The 23,829-nt window shown below is 42.8% G+C and overlaps 1 protein-coding gene across 1 annotated transcript in view; it reads left to right on the top strand.

Moving 5' to 3' along the window:
* strn (striatin, calmodulin binding protein) overlaps positions 1 to 23,829 on the top strand; it is a 59,860-nt gene that overhangs the window by 29,082 nt on the left and 6,949 nt on the right. The window contains exons 5-13 of the mRNA XM_080759751.1: positions 4,293 to 4,454; positions 5,302 to 5,437; positions 11,549 to 11,711; positions 13,841 to 13,933; positions 16,241 to 16,387; positions 19,114 to 19,247; positions 20,244 to 20,419; positions 22,779 to 22,826; positions 23,524 to 23,645. Of these exons, the coding sequence (XP_080615877.1) occupies positions 4,293 to 4,454; positions 5,302 to 5,437; positions 11,549 to 11,711; positions 13,841 to 13,933; positions 16,241 to 16,387; positions 19,114 to 19,247; positions 20,244 to 20,419; positions 22,779 to 22,826; positions 23,524 to 23,645 (1,181 nt within the window). The remainder of the gene's footprint in view (positions 1 to 4,292; positions 4,455 to 5,301; positions 5,438 to 11,548; positions 11,712 to 13,840; positions 13,934 to 16,240; positions 16,388 to 19,113; positions 19,248 to 20,243; positions 20,420 to 22,778; positions 22,827 to 23,523; positions 23,646 to 23,829) is intronic.

Consider the following 23,829-nt stretch of genomic DNA (forward strand, 5'->3'; position numbering starts at 1 on the left):
AATGGACCCTTACAGGTCTGTAACTCTGAGAGTGTACAAGTGGAACCAAATGGACCCTTACAGGTCTGTAACTCTGAGAGTGTAACACATGGACCCAAACGGACCCATTATAGGTCTGTAACTCTGAGAGTGTAACACATGGACCCAAATGGACCCTTACAGGTCTGTAACTCTGAGAGTGTACAAGTGGAACCAAATGGACCGTTTTATAACTTTTAACTCTTGATACTGTACAAATGGAATCAATTGGGACTCCAAATGGGTCCATTTGGTTTTACTCTCAGAGTTATGGGGGTCCTTGAAATTTAAAAGTTTGAGAACCTGACCTGTATGCAATGGCTTATCTCTTATAGTAAGAGAGACCAGCTTCTCCAATCCATCATATCTTATGCTTTGCTAGGTTGTTCAAAATAATATTCGGTCAATTTAATTTGCAGAAGGACTCGCCTCGCGCACGGCTGCCTTGTCTGTGTGGTTGACATGGGCTTGCAGGACAGAACTTTTATTTGTGACAGACACATAGTTCCTTTGCAGACAATACAATCTGCATCTCATTGGTCAGTCACAAAGCTAAGAAAACAGTAGCCTACTTTTTCTGCATGTCAATGATGAGATAGTTCTTTGGCATTTCAAGCTTTCCTCACGGAGAGCAGACAACACAACAGTCTATCTGCAGACGGCAGAGCAGCCAGCGAGCCTTTCCCTGACCTGCTGTCAGGACCAGTGCTGTCAGGCAGCGTGCATGCAGTTATGGATAATACACATTCCGGGGTTCGGGCTGAAAGTCCGCCTCCCACAGTGTTTTTCCACTACGAACCATTGAACGTGCATTGTAATACACATTGGTTTGAATGGTCTGTGAGCGTAGCGATACACTACAGGCGATAAGTGTAAAACCCCGGACATTTGAAGGAATTTATAAAACTCCCAGGGACTGCCCGGACAGTCCCCCAAAAGAGGACTTGTCCGGGGCAAAAGAGGACGTATGGTAAGCCTATACAACAGGCTTCGGCTGCACAATATTTGTAAAAAAAAAGAAAAATACAGTTAGAATGTCTTTCTGCCTTAGGTTTGCTGCCAACAGAACCCAGACAATGAATATTCTAATGTATGTGCACACACACACACACACACACACACACACACGCAAGCTCACTGCATGTGGAACACAACACACCACACCGATACTAATAGGCTACTAAAAGTATACGGTCGCGCTGCATTTCAAGCTTGTGGCTCTGCTACTTCTGATGCTCTTGTGTGACGCTGTAGTGTGATCAACGACTTTAAAATCCTCAGTGTTCATTTCAACTCTGGGAGTGTACAAATGGAACCAAAAAGGTAAATGGGCCCGGTACATGTCAATTTGGTTCCTTTTCTACACTCTCAGTTCCATGACGGCACCAAGGTTCAAAGGATCTAGAACGGAAGCAGTTCTAGAACTAAAGTTATTTTGGAACAAGAGTTACAGACCCATATGCGTCCATTTTGTTTCTAATTATTTATCAGTCCTTTAGATCGGGGTCTCAAGGTGGTCCCTGGAGCACACATTGAGAAGCAGAAGTGTTCTAGGACTGTGTTCTAGGATGTTGCTTTCTTTGCTAGGACAAGGTTTTTCATCCATTGTAAACACAGTAACTCACCGCATAAAAAAAACGACCCGGTTATTAATTTTATACATCATCTCTGTCGGGTGGAAACCTCAGTTACAGTTACTTTTCGATATTCAAATTTAAAAAAAAATAGCAAAGTTAGCAGATATGCAACAAGCTCGAGGTGCGGTGTGATGTGTGATACTGTAGTTATGCCAATGACCAAGTAGGGCATTCATTTAAAGGTGGAGTAAGTGATTTCACTTAATTCAAATATCACTTATTTTTGTGATAATCCTCTCTACTATAGAGTGTGCTGACCATATAAGGAGTTCCTCCCTGTCCCCAGTTAACCCCTGGGGGGGTCAAAAAACCTTAGTTTTCGTTTTTGACTCTCTATCCTGATTGGACGAAGGCTTATAGGTCCCACAGCCAAAAACGAAACCTACGGTTTTTTGAGTGAAATCACTTACTCTACCTTTAATAGAAAAACACAAAAAGTTACAATATGGAGATAAAAGGTTTCTTTTCCTCCCCGACCGCAACGATCAAAAATGCCTGGCGAAGGCATTCGCAAGCGTTTCAGGGATTATTTAGATCAGGTTAGCGTAGTAGTCAAGTGCAACAATATCATAAGAACCCTTTCTCTTCATTAGTTTCTTTTTGGGTCCTTTCTGCCTTTATTGATGGCATACAGTAAACGCAACGGCGAGAGAGTGACACGCATCAAAAGCCATCGGGGTTCGGGATCCGAACCCGCGACACGCTGGCAGGCATTTGCAGAACCCATTCTGAGCCTTTGAGATCGGTACGTCTCTTCTATAGGACGACTGCATATATATGACGGCAGGCAGCTTAATAGTACAGCACACCAATGCATTAAAACGGCATGCAAATTGTGTGTACAATTACTCTGCTGTAGCCAGTATGAGAGATATAACCACTCGCCACTACTGCGACTGAGAGCGAACACGCTTCCACACCGTGTACATCAGTGTTTAGGTCACAACGGCATGCTTTTCATTATTGTGAAAATGCCGGTTAGACAATTATGTATGTCTTTTTAAAGCAGCTGTTTTGTTTCATTCCCACCACAGTCAAGAGAGAGAGGACTTCCTTTAAAAGCTAGGACGACTTTGAAGTGTTGCTGTGATTAATACGATTTTGAAACTCGTAGTATCTACCCAATACTGGACAACTCAATTAATTTAGACTGACTTTTATTGCTATTTGGAAAAAGAAAACGGAACTATTCGTTGAAAAGGAAAGAGAAAAGTAACGTAACCTGTCAAATCTGTTTAGTCTGGTGCTGTAGTGTGTGTGTGTGTGTGTGTGTGTGTGATTGATTATTGAATACCGTATTGCGGCGAATATGAGATGACTCTGATTATAATATAAGACGACCCCCATTTTCCAAGACTAGTTAGTGGGGGGAAAAAGAACATTTAATGTCAAATAGTCTATTTCGACCCCGTTTTTTTAGGATATTTCCATTATATTGCCCTTATATTCAGGCCAATAGGGTACTTTGTTAGTCAGAAAATGTGGCACAGCACTTGTTACTGAGTCAGACAAAGAAGAAGCTAAACGGATCTTGTTTCCATTGTGGTCCTATGTATTCAACATGGCATACAAAATTAACACAATAATACATGTCCTCAACAAATACAAACACTATATGTACAATATACAGTATACCGTGCGTGCGTGCGTAATCTCTTCCACTATCGGTAGCCGCCAAATATTGGCGAAGACGCTGTTACTTGTACCCCCTGAAGGGGGCGTGTGGGTATCTGTCCGGGATTTGCTGATTGCACTCTGTACAGCACCTTGTAAATATTTGTGTCCCTGTGTATTGTGTCTCTTATGTGGACATAAAATAAAATTATTAACCCATTTTGGGGGCGGGAACCCCTTTTGGTGTTTTAACCATAGACTGTAAAAAAAGGACAATGGACAAAGCGTTCGCCGGGTCTGATATGGACGTAAAATGAAGCCTGTCAGTCCTTTGTATTGTAAATCGCCATCTTTCTAGATCCGTTTGGGCCCAGCTGAGCCCATTGGCTGGCCCAGACAACGAGGCGGGACTTCCCCCCCCCCCCCTTCTTCTTAGTTGGTTTTTATTTAGACTCGAACGGGGGGGTGGCTCCCGTTCATAGACTGTAACGGTAGCCACACCCCACAGAACATATGTGACTTTATGGTCATTTTTTTTTAATAAATTGGACCATAATTTTCCAAAAAGAATATTATGACATGAGAAATGAGATTTTAAACTAGTGACTGGAGGCAGAAAGTATTCATGACCATGTTTATTAAGGTAATACAGTCTAGGTGAAGTTGGGCCCAAATACATGGACCTCTATGGGGATATGGGTTTTTTTTTTGGGCCCAATGACAGCGCCACAACAGGCCATTATATGAACTTTCAGGATGTCCCGATTTCCTTAGTGGCTTCACAAAATATCTGTCTGACTGCCCCCCCCCCCTGGTTTTAACTAAGCATTATGTTATACTTTAGCTATTGAAAAATAGCAGATCTAGCTTGTAGGTCTGCTATTTTTGAAAAATCGTGAAAATACGGCACACATCTTTGAATATAATATTCTTTCAGAGCGAACGTTTTTTTTTAATTTCGACGTCAGAATGTCAAAATGTGTGTGTGTGTGTGTGTGTGTGTGTGTGTGTGTGTTCTCTCAGGTATCTCCAGGAGGTGGGCTACACGGACACCATCCTGGATGTGAAGTCTCAGAGGGTCCGGGCGTTGCTAGGCCTGGCGGGGGACGCAGCCGGGGACAGGAGGCCTGAACCCATGGTGAACGGCACGGAGCCGCCCTCACTGAAGGACCACGGCGTGGTCAGGTTGTTCACATACACTTTTATCTATATATACACCGTCCCATTTCTGACCCGAGATCAGATTCTAAGAAAAAATGTCTTCTACATCCTGACGGTTTTCTGAAAAGGCTATGTTTCTATGTCACTCGTTACTGTGTATGCAATTGAGTACCACAGACGAAAAACAGTCTTAAGTCCAAAATGTCATTCTGACCCCTCCACGAAAAGGCCTCGTTGTCCTGACCCCTTATCCATAATTTATACATGGGAACCCCTTTTGGTATTAGCATCATGTTGTGCTTTAGCTATTGAAAAATAGCATACCTACAAGCTCGCTACGAGCTTGTAGGTCTGCTATTTTTTTTTTAATCGAAGAACGACTGACATGGAAACATAGCTTTTTCAGAAAACTGTCATTTTCAAACAGGCATTTTTAGAATCTGATCTCAGGTCAGAATGGGTTAAACTGTTTCTCGTCTGTGGCATTATACTCAATACATGTCATCAGCAAATGAAACGCATACAAGGAGAAGGGAGATTACATTTACTTCACCTTGAGGTCTACTGATGTTTTTTCAGGCCAATATTAAAAACTGTTTGGTAGCCATAAACGTCTAGACGTCTAATTGGCAATTAATTACCGGATGCCACGGACGACAAGACGTCTTCCCTTTTTCTTTTTTTTTTATCCATATTTTGAAAATTCCTCTAATCTGGTGTACAGGTGATGACATGCACATTACATGCATAATATAATTACAAATTATTTCTTTCTTTATAACGGGAGAATTGGCACTCAAAGCCTAAACTGGTGACCACCAGGTGGCGCTGAAAGAGTTTTAACAGTATCTCTCTCTCTCTCTCTCCCCAGTAAAACAGGCATGTCTGACTCGGCCAGTGTTCTAGAGGTGTTTAAGTTCATAGAGAACACTGCAGCGGAGTTCAGCGACGAAGACGAGGATGATGACAGCGAAGGAAAAGACAAGACCATCCTGGACCTAGCTACGGTACGTACACCATATCGACTCTAAAGACAAGACCATCCTGGACCTAGCTACGGTACGTACAGGGCTTGACGCTTAGCATTTTTCCAAGTAGCACGTGTGCGCCTAAGTTGAAAAATCTAGTAGCACACAAATTATTTTAGGAGCACGATGAAAAATGATGTATTTTTAAGGGGCGCTAGCCCCTCCTATATACAGCCTTTGTCCCCACACATCTCAAAATGAGCCATTGACGATCAACAGAGAAATTACGTCAAAATTCTGCTAAATATGACATAAATTAAACGCCATTGACATTGAAGGGAAAATGTATGTCATATGTAAACGAGCAAATCAGCTAATCAATCACAGGCAACAGGCATTCTGATTGGCCAGTATGAGATGATATCTGAAGATGTATGATGACAAGAGCGCCCCTCACTTAACATGGGTGTGATTTTTCTTTAATGAAGTGATGAGGTAGGGGTGGAAATAATATGTCAAAATATTATATCACTATCTTTTCAGCAATTATCACAAAATAGTGATATTCATCATATCATTGATATGTTTGTTTTCATATAATATATATGATCAATTTGTTTTATGCTAATACTTATAGATAGATCGATAGTAGCTCTGTTCCATTCCATACCTCTAATACGTGCAACACATTAGAGCTATGGACCAGAGCTAGATAGATAATATGTTGCTCATGGATGGATAGACAGGCTATCCGTTTTTATCCTGCTGTTCTATCATGTTAGTGTGACATTCAGACAGTGCAGAGGCTGCTCGATGGTGAATTAGTATTGTAACATTCTCCTTGGCTTTGACTGACTGACTGATATTAATACGGTAATCCAGCCAGTTCGGTCATTCACATTATCATTTACGCTGGGCACACGCTTTTGTAAGCAAACGCTAAACAAGGGTTGTTTTTGATAAACATCAATCCGTCCACTCCATGTGTGTGCGCGCGCGTGCGTTCACGGCTGCACGCTGTTTCACCCGCGTTTGGTTAAAAGTAAGATACGTTTGAACTTTGAACATTACAAACAAACTTTGCAAATAACGTGTCGGGGTCCAAGCAATTCCTTCTGAATCTGTGCTATCATGCTAATGCTATCCCGTTGAGTTCGCTCTGACAGGGAAGAGCACGGAGCAGCAACACAGGGAGGGGAGGTGCGAGCAAAGGGGACGGATCTTCAAATGAACGTTGTTAGCTTGTAGCTCTTCTCTTTTTGGCGAACGACACCGCCGTTCAGAAATATAAATTTAGGTATAGAACCACGACTATAGAATGTACACTTGCTGTAGACAGAGACTTGTCTTTATCACGATTGAATGGTCAAATCCTGTAGTCGCACCTGTGCTACAAATTGAATTTTACAACTCGCACAGTGATATTTTTAGTCGCAAATGCGAGTACCTAGTCGCACTGTCGAGCCCTGGGTACGTACACCATATGGACTATAAAGACAAGACCATCCTGGACCTAGCTACGGTACGTACACCATATCGACTATAAAGACAAGACCATCCTGGACCTAGCTACGGTACGTACACCATATGGACTATAAAGACAAGACCATCCTGGACCTAGCTACGGTACGTACACCATATCGACTCTAAAGACAAGACCATCCTGGACCTAGCTACGGTACGTACACCATATGGACTATAAAGACAAGACCATCCTGGACCTAGCTACGGTACGTACACCATATCGACTCTAAAGACAAGACCATCCTGGACCTAGCTACGGTACGTACACCATATCGACTATGAAGACAGGACCATCTTGGAGCTAGCTACGGTACGTACACCATATCGACTATGAAGACAAGACCATCTTGGAGTTGGCTACGGTACGTACACCATATCGACTATGAAGACAAGACCATCTTGGGGCTAGCTACGGTGCGTACACCATATCGACTATGAAGACAAGACCATCCTGGACCTAGCTACGGTACGTACACCATATCGACTATGAAGACAAGACCATCTTGGAGCTAGCTACGGTACGTACACCATATCGACTATGAAGACAAGACCATCCTGGACCTAGCTACGGTACGTACACCATATCGACTATGAAGACAAGACCATCCTGGACCTAGCTACGGTACGTACACCATATCGACTATGAAGACAAGACCATCCTGGACCTAGCTACGGTACGTACACCATATCGACTATGAAGACAAGACCATCCTGGACCTAGCTACGGTACGTACACCATATCGACTATGAAGACAAGACCATCCTGGACCTAGCTACGGTACGTACACCATATCGACTATGAAGACAAGACCATCCTGGACCTAGCTACGGTACGTACACCATATCGACTATGAAGACAAGACCATCCTGGACCTAGCTACGGTACGTACACCATATCGACTATGAAGACAAGACCATCCTGGACCTAGCTACGGTTTCGTACACCATATCGACTCGAGAATAGCAAAAGTATAAGCATACCGACGAGCTCAGAATGCATCGAATGCATCGCCAGGGTTTCGAGCTTGTGGATCTGCTACTTTTTATGCTTTTGTGTGACGCTGTAGTCGCAGGGCTGCCCAAAAGGTAGATCGTGATCTACCAGTAGATCACACAGGCTGTGCAGGTAGACCACATGACATGCAGCCTAAAATATATAATTTAAATAAAAACAAAAAATATTTTTGTCATCTCCCACTTGAATTAAAGTGACTTCACTTGATTCATTTGATTAATAGACAAAAAAAAAGGAAGCTCAAACCCAAAATGCAATACTTTGTTTTCAAGAGAGTTTCTCACAAACGTCAGTATTACAAAGTTATTTACTTATTTTTTTTGTTTTCATTCCCCCTCCCAAGTGCGTTTGTCTAATATATGTAACTATATTTTCAGCAATGGGATAATAGACCTATATTTATTTTTTTGGTGGGTAGATCTGGTTGAGCTGGTCATTTTGAATGTAGATCTCAAGTCTAAAAAGTGTGGGCACCCTTGCCAGTGTGATCTAGAGATTAGTGGTTTCTGCCCAACATAGACCGGTCCGGAAATGCCTGAAGCCTGTTATGTAGGCATTTTTGAGGAAAAGTAGTTAATGTGTTGTTTCTATGTGATTTTTATGTGCTGAATCCATTTCTGCCGTATGTTGAGCGATACGGGTCACGGTCAGAAATGTAGTAATTAGTAATAATTATTAATCACAAAAAACTGGATATGGGCTATAATTCTGATAAATAATTGTGCTGAACAGTTTCTGTACGTAAGACTTAAAGGTCCGCTGACATGCCCCGAAATTAATATGGGTGGTACAGCACATCACGTGGTCTGACTGAAAACAGTTTGAAACAGTTTGAAACGGGGCTACGGCGCTAGCAACAAGTGGCTATAGGTCAGGCTAGCGTTTTTGACGGTACATTTAGCGTCATATTGGCTATAAATGTAATTGAAAAAAATTATTTTTTCGCCAGAAATGCTTAGTTTGAATGCAATTGAGGTTGGCGTGGGGTTTTTTAGGGGAACTGCAGCACAAGCGCAAATTTTGGACTGGAGTCCCATGTTCCCCCGGTCGCCAACACCCCTGTCTGCCCGCTCTGAGACCTCTCAGCCCCGCAGCGCGACAGTCGCGACTACGGACGGTCTGCTGTTGTCTGGCCGCTGTGAGAGCAGCGCGACTACTGTTCTTTTCCCCTCTCAGCCGCAGGCTGACATGTACACCCTCGCTCTCACTCTGTAATACCGTAGTTAGTTACCACAACATTGTTCAAGTGAACTATAGTGTGTTTATGTTTGTATTCATTGTAATAATAAATATCGCTATGCCGAGGCATAGTCTTGCGGACGAGATCATGAGCCTCTACGGGGGACTGGGCATGTGTGTACACACACAGCATAGCAACTTATGCTACTATTTTGGTGTCACATTTAGCTTGAATACTGGGTGAAAGTCTCATTCAAAAAATTAATTTTTCGCAACATTGTTCAGGTGAACTGTGTGTTTATGCTTGTTCATTGTAATAATCAATATCGCTATGATTATTTTATTTATCGCCGCGTCGCTCCGCATGACAACATACAGTCTAGCCACTGGGCATGTGTGTACGCACACACACACACACACACACACACACACACACGCAATGGCACGGAATCTGCCTCGGGCGTCTGTAGCTCTCTTCCCCGCTGTCATGCACTATAGCCGTGTGTGTGTGTGTGTGCGTACACACATGCCCAGTTCAATGCGGGGACCTGACCAGAGACTATACGTCCGTCCGTCCGTGTGTGTGCAGCCTGCATCTGAGACGGGCTAGACTGTATGTTGTCATGCGGAGCGACGCGGCGATAAATAAAATAATCATAGCGATATTGATTATTACAATGAACAAGCATAAACACACAGTTCACCTGAACAATGTTGCGAAAAATTAATTTTTTGAATGAGACTTTCACCCAGTATTCAAGCTAAATGTGACACCAAAATAGTAGCATAAGTTGCTATGCTACCACGGCCACCAAGCCCGGCGAGCCCGCATAGAAGTCGTTGGGGAAAGCTTTCGCCACCCTGACGTCAGAATCATGATAGCATTGTTTGATAGCAGTTATTAGCTCCCGAGGGGCGTGTCAGTTCTCCTTTAAGGATTAAAAACAAGCTGAGCCTTAGACGTCGCTGGACGTCCTAGCGCATCCTCAATGATACGGGGCGAGATAAGAATGTTCAGAATTGTTCCTATTTTATTTTTTTTGGCCCGTTCGCCTTTCGGCTGCCGTATGCTAACGCTCTGGGCTCATATTAGCTTGCCGTTGACTTACATGTTAGCGCGGCGGAAAGAATGACTCGTATCTCCTAATCCAGGGCGCTCTCCGTGGTGATGAACGGATCGATATGCTGGCGCTTCATTTCTGCTCCTCATCCGTCTCTCCCGCAAAATATGAACGCTTTTTGGATCATATTAAAATGATCGCAATGTAAGCTAGCAATGTAAAGTCAACTTTTCTTAGTAGATTGTTTCCGGGTCCTGGCTTTCAGAGTAAAAGCCCTGAGACAACCCCGGCCACCCAGAGCTCCTATTTTGAAGCACTTCCGGCAGTGTGTTAATGGGTTGTTTCTATGATTTTGATGTGCTGAATCCATTTCTGCCATATGCCAAGTGATACGGGTCACCGTGTGGTCAGAAATTGAGTAATTCACATAGTAACAAAACTCGAAAGGGCTATAAGTCTCATAAATAATTATTCTAAAATAAAAAATAAAATCATTATTTGCACAACTTTGTAATAACTGAGCCAAAACTAAGAAATAACAATAACAGTATAATTGACAAATCTCGATCAAATGCGATACTACTGCCGTACTTTATTTTGATGTTTCTGTATGATATAGGTGATGAATAAATGTCTGTTTTAAAGATGTAGAAGTTTAGTAATTAATAATAATAATAATAATCATCATAATCATAATCACGCTCCCCCCCCCCCTCTTTAAAAACGTCAAGACGTCTAATTGCCAATTAAGTACCGGATGCCACAGACGACAAGACGTCTTCCCTTGGGATTTTTTTTAAAAATATTCTTAAAAATATATATTTTTTAATTTTCATCCATATTTTGAAAATTCCTCTAATCTGGTGTACAGGTGATGACATGCACATTACATGCATAATAGAATTACAAATTATTTCTTTCTTTATAATGGGAGAATTGGCACTCAAAGCCTAAACTGGTGACCACCAGGGGAGCTTCAGCCTTCAGATCAGTGGGTGCTTTTTGGCTATCTTATTATCTAATTATTATTATCTAATTATCTTATTATTATCAAGCACTCCCGAAGTGGACGCCGCTGCGTCAGAGTGTGCTAATTAGCAGGACGGAGACCTCCGTCTGGGGCCCCTTTAAACTGTTTTAACAAAAGTGTCATTTTGAGTTTCAAGCATATTTTGACCACACTTATTTTGGCCACGATAATAATTGTGACATGAAATGGCCACGTCTTCCCATCCCTATTTATACATGCATGTACACTACACTACACTATCCCCCCTTTTCGTGCTTGGTCTGCCCCATGCATGGCCTCCCTCCCAGCTCTCATCTTTCTCATGATCATAACATTGTTGTTGTTGTTTTTTCTTCTCACAGCTGGTCAGGAAGAAACAATCGTCGACGCCGTCCAGCACGGCCTCTGACCTCAGCGACGACCCCGACACGGAGGAGGCTCTGAAGGGGTTCGACTTCCTGTCCAGTCCTGACGAGCTGGAGAGCTCCGTGGAGTCCAAGAGCGGAGAGGACAGCGGCGACTGGGGTGTGAACCGTGTTTTATATTTATCCCATTTGGGGCCTGACGTCGAAATAAATTGTAAAAAATAGCAGACCTACAAGCTCGTAGCGCGCCACTCGGTGGCGCGCTACGAGCTTGTAGGTCTGCTAATTTTTTACGGTTATTAATTTTTGTATTATTTACTATAGTCCTAATATACCCCAGGAGATTACATCTGGCCACAGAAGATCACAGGATCTACTGAATGTGAAGGTATAGCCTACTGGGGGGAAGGCTTATATTGTGTGTGTGTATAGGCTCAATATGTCAGTTTGTCACATTCAATAGATCCTGTGATCTTTTGTGGTCAGATGTAATTTCTTGGGGTTTATTAAGACTATAGTAAATAATAAATTAAAAAAAATTGCCATAATATTTTGTAAAAAAAAGAAAAACACATATTTAGCCCCATGCTCGAATGCCCCCGCCCCCCCATGTCAAAAACTGCTAAAATCCCCAAAACAAAAGAAAGAAGCAAATGAAAGAAAATCAACGCTCACCTTTTACTTTCGCTAATAACAACCTAAAACATGAACCTTGGTTGAAAAAAAACTAAAGTTGTCCTTTAATACTATCCTTCCACTTTAGCTTCACCCAGGTGATTGCTGCTCAGATGGTTCTGAAAAGGGCCCTCAGGAGGGAGCAATTGATTGTGTTGCTCATTCTCAACCGTCCCCCCGTCTTTCCTTTGCATGCTTTTCCATATTCCATAATTGTTCTCGTGTACCTGTTGCCCAATCAGACGACTGACTCCAGCCATAATTTAGGCAAGAAGTGTAATAGAGCGCCGAAGTCCTGAAGTCACCCGCTCGTCCCCTCGATCCCCCTGGTTCAACGGAAGTCATTTCCTCCATGGAGAACAACATGGGGGGGTCATCTTCAAATCGTGTTGTCTGAAAATAAACAAGCCGTCTCTGCATTTTTATCAGGGAGGTTGTCTCTGTATCGCTTGCGACAGTCAGTCAGTCATAATATGATACAGTCTGTTTCTAGCGAAAATGTAACTAATTGAGTAGCGGTAACAGTATATAGCGTTTTCTCTCAGTCATTTGATTCTTCATATCCATATGAAGTGAAGCGGCCTGGGTGATTTGTTTATTTTTTTCCAAACACAGTTCTTATATGAGGCGATCTAAAATCGCCCTATATGGGGATTACAATGCAAATAAAAAGTACGTGAACCCGTGGATTTGCGCCCTCTACTGGTAATTGACGTCAGACTTCGGTGCTCTGTTATCCGATTACAATAACATAAAAAAATAATGTCTTGGTTTGAAAATTTGAAAAACCAAAGAACGACCGACACAGAAACATAGCTTTTTCAGAAAACTGTCAGGGGATGTTAGAAGACATTTTTTAGAATCTGATCTCAGGTCAGAATGGGTTACAATTGCACTGTGCTGAAGGCAGAACTGTCAATGGCTTTTGATTGATTCTTTACAGCACAGCTGAGTCACCAGATGTTTTGTTTTGACGTCTTTGTTTCTGTCAGAAATGTGAACGCCGCATGTCCTTTATGTTGTCTCCTCCTGTATTACCATAAAAAAACATCCCTGATGCCTCCCCGATTCACACTGCGTTGTGTGTATCACACGCCCAGAATAGCAGACCTACAAGCTCACAACCAGTGGTGCCACGTCTGCTTACTTTGGGACTGTCTGCGACACTCTTATCAGCAACAGGAAATAGCATAGCACGGGGGGTTTATCCTGAAACAACCTGACACCTCCTTTTCCTGTTCCTTATTTTCCCTTCCACTTCCCGCTTGTTATTTTCCTTCGCCTCCTTTTTCTTGCTCTTCCTTTCACCTTCCTGCTCCCTTCCTGTTCCTCCTTCACCTCCTCTTGTCTTTTTCTCCTCCTCCTTCCACTCCTTCACTTTCCCTTTCTTCCTCCTCCTTCTTCCCCATCTCCTTCCGCTTCCCGTTCTCCTTTCGCCACCTCCCCGGCGTCTCTCCTCTCCTCTCCTCTCCTCTCCTCTCCTCTCCTCTCCTCTCCTTTCCTCTCCTCTCCTCTCCTCTCCTCTCCTCTCCTCTCCTCTCCTCTCCTCTCCTCTCCTCTCCTCTCCTCTCCTCTCCTCCCCTCACGTCACCTCCTGCTCCCCGCTGAGTGTAGATAAGGAGGCGCAGTGGGAGGTGGACCAGGGTCTCATAGCCCAGCTGAAGGAGGAGTACAGGAAGGAGCGCAAAGGCAAGAAAGGGGTGAAGAGTAAGTTTACCTGTCTGTCTGTCTGTCTGTCTGTCTGTCTGTCTGTCTGCCTGGTACTCACACATACACTGTTTGTCACCCTTGAGCTGCAGTTCCTTTAGTTTAACCCATTTAGGCCTGACGTCGAGAGAACAAAAAAAAGGGTCTTCCGAAAGAATAATATGTTCAATTTTACAAAGATTTGTGACGCATTTTCACGACTTTTCAAAAAATAGCAGACCTACACACTTCTGTATGAACGGCAGCTCCAGGGTCACAAACCGCTATGTGCGATGTGTGAGTGGTGGAAATGGAAACCAGGGAGCAACAATCCAAGGCCACAACATATATACGGTACGGCATGTTGGGACAGGGTCATATGGGCTGATTCAGGGCACATGTGTTTTGGTGTGGACTTCTTCACCACTTCGGTGATGTTCGCGGAACTCGACTCCGTCTCGTTCCCGACCGCATCACTGTCGTGGCAATAATCACGCTAGCCCACACCCTCTCGTGTGTGATATTGCTTAATTGAAGTTGGCTTGTCCATTCTGCTGCTGGCACTATAGCTTGTTGCTTTCTCTAACTGTCATTAACCCATTCTGAACGGGAACCCATTTTGGTGTTGGCATCATGTTATGCTTTAGCTATTGAAAAATAGCAGATCTACAAGCTCATAGCGAGCCACCGAGTGGCGCGCTATGAGCTTGTAGGTCTGCTATTTTTTGAAAAATCGAAGAACGACTGACATTTTTAGAATCTGATCTCAGGTCAGAATGGGTTCATCAGACCAGTGTGTGTGTGTCCAGTGGAAACCTCGTGTGAATCTGATCTCAGGTCAGAATGGGTTCATCAGACCAGTGTGTGTCCAGTGGAAACCTCGTATGAATCTGATCTCAGGTCAGAATGGGTTAACGAAGCTTATTTTTTTTCTTTTCATTAATGACATTTAGAGGCCGTTTCCATCCTCCTTCCATCCCCCTCATCTCTCCTCTTCTCCGTTACATTAATAACATTTAGAGGCCGTTTCCATCCTCCTTCCATCCCCCTCATCTCTCTCCTCTTCTCCGTTACATTAATGACATTTAGAGGCCGTTTCCATCCTCCTTCCATCCCCCTCATCTCTCTCCTCTTCTCCGTTACATTAATGACATTTAGAGGCCGTTTCCATCCTCCTTCCATCCCCCTCATCTCTCTCCTCTTCTCCGTTACATTAGTAACATTTAGAGGCCGTTTCCATCCTCCTTCCATCCCCCTCATCTCTCTCCTCTTCTCCGTTACATTAATAACATTTAGAGGCCGTTTCCATCCTCCTTCCATCCCCCTCATCTCTCTCCTCTTCTCCGTTACATTAATAACATTTAGAGGCCGTTTCCATCCTCCTTCCATCCCCCTCATCTCTCTCCTCTTCTCCGTTACATTAATAACATTTAGAGGCCGTTTCCATCCTCCTTCCATCCCCCTCATCTCTCCTCTTCTCCGTTACATTAATGACATTTAGAGGCCGTTTCCATCCTCCTTCTCATCCCCCTCATCTCTCCTCTTCTCCATTACATTAATGACATTTAGAGGCCGTTTCCATCCTCCTTCCATCCCCCTCATCTCTCTCCTCTTCTCCGTTACATTAATAACATTTAGAGGCCCTCATCTATGGAACTCCCCTAGATGCTTCACTTAAAGGTAGAGCAAGTGATTTCACTCAAAAAACCTTAGGTTTCGTTTTTGGCTGTGGGACCTAAGCCTTCGTCCAATCAGGATAGAGAGTCAAAAACGAAACCTAAGGTTTTTTGACCCCCAGGGGTTAACTGGGGACAGGGAGGAACTCCTTATATGGTCAGCACACTCTATAGTAGAGAGGATTATCACAACAAAACAAAAAAATAAGTGATATTTGAATTAAGTGAAATCACTTACTCTACCTTTAAATCCTCATTATCCTTGCCAATATTAAAAAAAACCTCTAAAGAAACATCTTATTTCTTCCTCTCTGTACTTTACATGTTTTACCTTGATGCGTTTTATTTTCTTTCGTGTGTTTGTTGTTGTTGTTGTTGTTGTTTATTTCTGTTTTTTGTGCAGTCTGTGCTTTTATTTCTTTACTCCCCCTTTGCCAACTTGTAGACTTATGTACTGTTCTTTATGAACTTTTAATCTGTTTAAACCAATTACCTCTTCCTACAGGAAAACGATTCCAAATAAGCCAGCTGGGCTTCTTCCCTTCCTTGCATTGTATTTTTTGTTCTTTGATTATGTTATTGTCTTTTTTTTGGTACTACATGCTAAATAAATAAACCCTAAACCGACTCCGTCTTGCTCTCCTGTCATCAGGACCAAACCGTTCCAAACTCCAGGACATGTTGGCTAACCTCCGGGAGGCGGAGGACCTCCAGTCCCTGCAGCCTTCGGTGCCTCCGCCCTCTCCCCGACCCAGCGTACCCAGGATCAGTGAGCAGGACGTGGGACGGACAGAAGAAGGTGAAGATGTCCGAGAACATGTCCTGACCTGAGATCAGATTCTAAAAAAAAATGTCTGTTTGAAAATGACAGTTTTTCTGAAAGAGCTTGTCTAGTCGTCAGTCGTTCTTCGATTAAAAAAAATAAATAGCAGACCTACAAGCTCGTAGCGCGCCACTCGGTGGCGCGCTACGAGCTCGTAGATCTGCTATTTCTATTTTAGTCTTTGGACTGAAACTTAATTTAGTTTTAGTCACATTTTAGTCACCTGGAATGTCTTAGTGTTGGTCTAGTTTTAGACACTTATTTCCTAGAAGGTCTTTCTGATGCAGATTATGTCTGCTGTCGGGTAGCAGTGTTGTTTTCGTCGACTAAAACTAAGACGAGAAATGTTCGTCGACTACCTTTTTTCATTGACTAAAACTAAATAAAAACGAATCTACGATGACTCAAACTAAGACTAAATATACTGACAATTTCGTCAACAAATAAAAACTAGACTAAAATGTTAGGAAGGGACTCGTGGACAAGAGATCCAGTTTTATGCTGGGTTCAGGTTCAGGTTCAGGTTCAGGTCATTGTATAAATACAGAGTATACATACAATGACATTTGTTTTGCTCAGAGCACTCTCAATCTTACATACACAGGACATAAAACAAAAAGACGAAAAACAGGAAAAGAAAAGTGCAAGTGAAGTGAAGTGCAATACAGTTCGAGGTCAGCTGTTCAGCAGCCTGACTGCCTGGGGGTAAAAACTGTTACTGAGACGGGTGGTACGAGATTTGATGCTCTGGTAGCGTTTTTTGGAAGGGAGTAGTTTGAACAGGGTATTTGCGGGGTGGCTGGTGTCTTCCATGATGTTATGGGCTTTTTTCATACAGCGCGTGGTGTAGATGTTATGGAGACTGGGTAATTCTGTAGTGCCGATGATTTTAGCTGCTGTTTTAATGGTCCTCTGCAACCTATTGCAATCCTGAGCGGTCGTGTTACCGTACCACACTGTGATAACAGCCAGTTAAGACACTTTCAATTATACAGCGATAAAAATTCACTAGACCTTTAGTACTTAAGACAAATTTTTTAAGGCGCCTCAGAAAGTACAGTCGCTGCTGCGCCTTCTTGAGGATGTACTCGTTGTTGAGTGACCATGTGAATGTGTCTGTGATGTGTATGCCCAGGAATTTAAAGTTATCAACTATGTCGACAGATGACCCTTTGATGGAAATGGGGGTGTGGATACCTTTGGACTTCCTAAAGTCTACAATGATTTCTTTGGTCTTATTGGTGTTAAGTGAGAGGTTGTTGTTATCGCACCATAGAGTTAGATCCTCTATCTCCCTCCTATAGGCCCTCTCATCACCGTCGGTTACCAGTCCGATCACTGTGGTATCATCCGCAAATTTAATTATGATGTTGCATGCTGAAAATTGCAGATATACAATCTCGCAACGCGTCGCGACTGCTATTTTCAGCATGCAACCAAAATGAACAATATGTCATTACAACGACATCAAGGCCTGTCAAAACACATTTTAGTCGACTAAATCAACTGTAGATTTAGTCGACTAAAATCGTATGACATTTAGTCGACTAAAACTAGACTAAACACTTAGAACATTCCAGGTGACTAAAATGTGACTGAAACTAAGTCTCTATTCAAAAGACTATATATGACTAAAATAGAAATTTGCTGCCAAAAACAACACTGTCGGGCAGAAACCTCTTATCTCCATATACTTAGTGTATATGCACTTTGTTGAGCTTGGTAGATCTGCTGCTTTTGAATTTGAATCCTGAAAAGTAACACTTTTTGGGGACACACAATACATGAGTTTTCCACCAGGCGGAGACGATACTCTCCATACGCTCCATCGGCTCCTCCGTCTCTGATCTCAGTCTCGATCTCAGTCTTTTCCCTGCTGAGGAGAATGGATCTTATATATATATATATAAATATATATATATATATAATATATACGATATCCTAAATTAGGCACGACTGACTGGTGTGAACCTCATTATGTTCAAAACTGTTACTTTTCAGGATTCGAAAGTAGAGCCGATCCACAAGTTTCGAAACGAAGGGTCATAGTTTTTCTGAGCTTGTTTAGATGGTCATTTTGATACTTTTGCATGGGACTGTACTGACTGTAGTATTGATCAAAGTATATAGGGCATTGATTTCAGAAAGAAAGAAGTTCTTTCTGAAATCGATGCCCTACTTTGATGAAAGAAAGAAGTTACCTCCCCCTCATGGCCAGCCGGGGCGCCTGATGGAGGGGAAAGGAACTGGTCGGAAATAACGTGTCCCTTCCACGCGCTACGTCCGGCCGTCGACATTTTAAAAATATATTTTAAACCTCATGTTTCTATATCGGTGGTTCTCAATATGTCATGTCAAGGACCCCCAGTAATATATTAAATTGGCCGCTGACCCCCGTCTGAAAAAGAAATGCCCAGAAGCAAAGGTTTTAGTTAAAAACGTTCGCACTGAAAGAGCATCAATATTCAAATCTTTGCACCACATTTGGACATGATTTTTCAAAAAATAGCAGACCTACAAGCTCGTAGCGTGCCACTCGGTGGCGCGCTACGAGCTTGTAGGTCAGCTATTTTTCAATGGCTAAATTATAACATGATGTTTAAAACACCAAAAGGTCTAAGATCTATGTGTGTGTGTGTGTGTGTGGGGGGGGGGGGGGGGTGTGGGTGGGTGTGCGTGCGTGCGTGCGTCTGTCCCAGTAGACGTGATGACCTTCCTGCCCTCCTCGGGAAAAACCTTCATCCTGGGTCACGACGAGGCAGACTCCAGTGAGATGGGACTGGGAGAGCTGGCCGGACTCACCGTGGCCAACGAGGCAGAGGGCCTGGCCTACGACGTGAGCACACATCTCCATGTTCTTAACCGGTTCTGACCTGATTCTAAAAATGTCTTCTACTTCCCGACAGTTTTCCATTCTGACCTGAGATCGGATTAAAAAAAATGTCTTCTATACGTCAGTCGTTCTTCGATTTTTCAAAAATAGCAGACCTATACAAGGGCGCGCTATGAGCTTGTAGATCTGCTATTTTTTAAGTGGTGCAACCACTTCTACATCCAGCTTTGTCCGTGTACCTGTGTACCTGTGTCTATGAGCACGAGTATGTTACTCATTTATACCAGTAGGGGGCGCCAGAAACAGAGAGAGGGGTAGTGCTGTGTCTCTAATGAGAGAGAGAAAGAGAGAGAGAGAGAGAGAGAGAGAGGGGAGTTGCACCACTTGGTTCACACAGGTGTGATTTTAAATAGCTAAAGCACGACATGATGCTAACACCAAAATGGGTTCCCGACCAAATACAACCACCCCAATTATATAAGTTATATTGTATTAACATAGTCAAAATTAAATTGTATTTATTAAAAGAAAAAAGTTAATATAATTACTAGTTCAACTATTAATACTAACGCAAACAAAAAATCATAGCTTGTTTAAGGACGGGAACCCCTTTTGGTGTTTTAACTAAGCATTATGTTATACTTTAGCTATTGGAAAATAACAGACATATTTTTTAAATGGGTTAATATAATTAGTTCAACTATAACACAAACCAAAAAAAATAATAGCTTGTTTTAACCCATTTTCGGGGCGGGAACCCCTTTTGGTGTTAGCAGATCATGTTATGCTTTAGCTATTGAAAAATGGCAGATCTACAAGCTCGTAGCGCTACAAGCTTGTAGATCTGCTATTTTTTTGGAAAAAATCGAAGAACGACTGACATGGAAACATAGCTTTTTCAGAAAACTGTAAGACGTTTTTTTTTTAAATCTGATCTAGGGTCAAAATGGGTTTTAAATAATGTGTCCTCCCCCCCCACCCCCCACACACACACACCAGATCGCCAGCAACCAGGACGCTCTGAGGAAAACCTGGAGCCCAAAGTACACACTGCGGAGCCACTTCGACTCCATCCGCAGCCTGGCCTTCCACCCGGTGGAGCCCGTGCTGGTCACGGCCTCGGAGGACTGCACCCTGAAGCTGTGGAACCTGCACAAGACCTCTCCTGCCAAGAAGTAAGTATAGTAACGGACACTATGGGGGGGGGCATTCACTTCTCTAGTCATTTCTTTTACTAGTTGACTTAGTCGCCTAGTTTACTCTAGTCGACTAGTTGAGTAGTACAGTTGACTCTTTATAGGTGCCACGGACGACAAGACGTCTTATTGCCGTCTTTGTAAATGTGACCGTGCTTTTGCAGTAGTTGCACTATACTCTATGGAACGCCCTGCCTTGCACTTTGAAAAATGCTGAGTCTGTCAATACTTTTTTAAAGTTTGCTGAAATTTTATTTCGGGAACATTTTTCTGATGTTATTTGACTTGATTATGTCGTTCCTATTTGCTTGTTGTACTGTCCTGTTTTAATTATTGAATTGATTTTATTGTGTTCACTGTACAGCACTTTGTAACATTGTTAAGAAAGGTGTTTTATAAATAAAATTGACTTACTTACTAAATGGATGCCGCGGGCGTTAAGACGTCTCTCTCCCTTGGGAATTTTTCAACCATATTTTGAAAGTTCAAAGTGTACAGGTGATGACATGCACATTACGTGCATAATAGAATTACAAGTTCTTTCTTTCTTTATAATGGGAAAATTGGCACTCAAAGCCTAAACTGGTGACCACCAGGTGGCGCTGAAAGAGTTTTTAACTACCTTTTTTGGGGGGGGTGATAAATATTTGCACATTTAAAAACTGTGTACATTGGTGACTATAACTAGCCTGGGTAAAACCCTCCCCGGATTTGCATTCTGCCCGAGGGGGAGAGAGTCTGGCATAATCGCAGTGTGTGGCTGTTTAGCCGTGGGGGCGGGAGAGTAACGTTGACGGACAGCCCCTTCAGCCAATCAGCGTTCCTACTCCCTCATTCCTCCTGTCCCACAGCAGTACAGTACTCTATGCATTGCACACAGCAGCAGCAGCAGCAGTGAAATCTTCTTGCCACACTAGCAGTCTCCGTTTATTTCGAAAATCTAATTTGTTATGGGCTGAATCGAATCGAATGTAAACGACTTTTTTTGCCGTCTCTGCGAAGATAATTGTCGGAAATTGTATGACGTCACCGCTATAGCCACTATAGCTCCGCCCTGTTCTGTTGTGGCGAACGAGATGAGTCGAGGAGTGCAGTGCAGTGCAGTGCACACGTCGTCGACTGCTCAAATCGTTCCCGATTGGCCAGCGTGCGCTGTCAATCACAGAGCCCCGAGCCTCGCTCGCGGATTGGCTCGTATACCAAAGCTGATTGCAATGCTAAGGACTTTGTATTCCCATTTAGCCAGACTCCCCCCTCCTGTTGTCTTATCAACTATAGTCAACGAGTACCAACAAGGTGGACTAGTGGATTTACTAGTCGACTAGTAAACTAGTCAATACAGTATATCAATGTGGGGGGGGTCCTTGACATGAAAACGTTTGAGAACTGTACCGTACTGTTCTCCATCTCCTCATTTACTGCCTCTACATCACCTCTTGTCTGTTCCTGGGCTGCTTTTTATGATGTGCTTTGTTTTGAACTTAATAACAACAACAACGACAATAATAATACATTTGATTTTTTTTTTATTGGACATTTTATTCACAGGGAAACTCCTAGAGCGCTACGTCATTAAAACATAACAATCAATCGTAGAAGGTCGAAAGCATGGTTTAAAAAACAATGTCAAGCACAGAAGGATATTGCTGAGCGTAATATACACAACAATTGTGTATATTACTGCAGAAGGCCCGGTCCCCCCCCCATGATACTACTGGCGGACCTTTCACCAATATTCAATATATATTATAATATAATTGGTCCTAATGCTCATTATAAGATGGCACCATTTCTGTCTACTCCCTCTCTTTGTGTGTCAGAGGAGGGCTGTGGACACTTCAGAAACCTTCAGAAACCTGCATACCAGTGACATCACCGGGAAAGTAAATAAATATAGAAACCACAGTTCTGATGATGATTGGCAGGTTGCACAACTGTCCACAGCCCTCGTCAAAACGCAGCCGCGTAGACCGGGCTATATTCGGCAAAGAGGTTTGGTGCTGATTTTTAGTGTCAAGGCTTTTTTAACTTGTAACTCCCTGGAAGCATGCACCTTACACGTGAGCAAATGACAACTTTCTTTAACCTATTTTAATTGATGATATATATTTATATATATATATATATATATATATATATATATATATATATATGTGTGTATTTCATGTTGTCCAGGCTTTGAGGGAAAGTTTAGCGAATGAGACGGCAAGGAGGAACTCTTTGGGGGTGGTAGCTACTGTGAGCCCACGAGGGGATGGTGAGCCTACAAAATGGATGCCTGGAGGTGGTTTGTTCAGAACCACCTGACCCAGATGTTCTTTGTTTTGGTTTTGTGCAGGTGTGCCGCTCTGGACGTCGAACCTATATACACATTCAGAGCTCACTGGTGAGTCCTTTGAACTACTGTATTATGTGCAATTGTGCATATACGACTACTTGGAACTATATTTACTTATAACTACATATGACAACGACTTTCCTCATCATCGACATCGCAGTCTCGTAAGCCCATGGGTTTCTTGTGGCCGAGACTTATAGGTTTTAGCGCAGCGTCTGCTGCGGCTGTGAAGACGGAAGCGCGAGAGGCCGACTTGGCCGCAGATGAACATAAATAATGTGTAATATATTATATATAACTACGCCGCCATGTACATATAATAGTAACGACATCCGCACTACTGTACACATACCACAATAACTGCATTAGGCATATATATATACTTGGTTAATATTGGTATACTGTACGCTTGTATTTCAATTATGTCTCATTTCTTGTGTGTCACGCTGTAACACCACCAGCCCCCCACCAGAGGGCGCAGCTGTATCCCACACAAAATAAACGTAACTTTTAAAAAAAAACTTTAAAAGAAAAAACTTTTAAAAAAACGTACAAAAAAAATAACAATAAAGAACTTAAAAAAAAAAAAGTTATTTATTGTAATTGTTATTGCAATTTACGAGCTGCGTTCGCTTTCCCGCGTCCGCGCGTCTTACTTGTTCTACTGTGTGAACATGACTGTGAGAGGTTGTGGTGAATGTGAAATAACACAGACCATATTGTGTTGTTGTTGTTGTTGTTGTAGCGGTGCGGTGCTGTGTGTGACCATGAGTTCCACCGGAGACCAGTGTTTCAGTGGCGGGGTGGACGGTACCATCCAGTGCTGGAACACGCCCAGCCCCAACGTGGACCCCTACGACTCCTATGGTACGCTCCACACGTTTAACCCATTCTGACCTGAGATCAGATTCTAAAAAAAAATAAATAAAAAAAAAGTCTTCTACATCCTGACAGTTTTCTGAAAAAGCCGTGTTTCCATGTGTCAGTCGTTCTTCGATTTTTACAAAAATAGCAGACCTACAAGATCTTGCAGATCTGCTATTTTTCAATA

The sequence above is a fragment of the Protomyctophum bolini genome, assembly GCF_963924005.1.
Source record: "Protomyctophum bolini genome assembly, chromosome: 3".
NCBI classification, from domain to species: Eukaryota; Metazoa; Chordata; class Actinopteri; order Myctophiformes; family Myctophidae; genus Protomyctophum; species Protomyctophum bolini.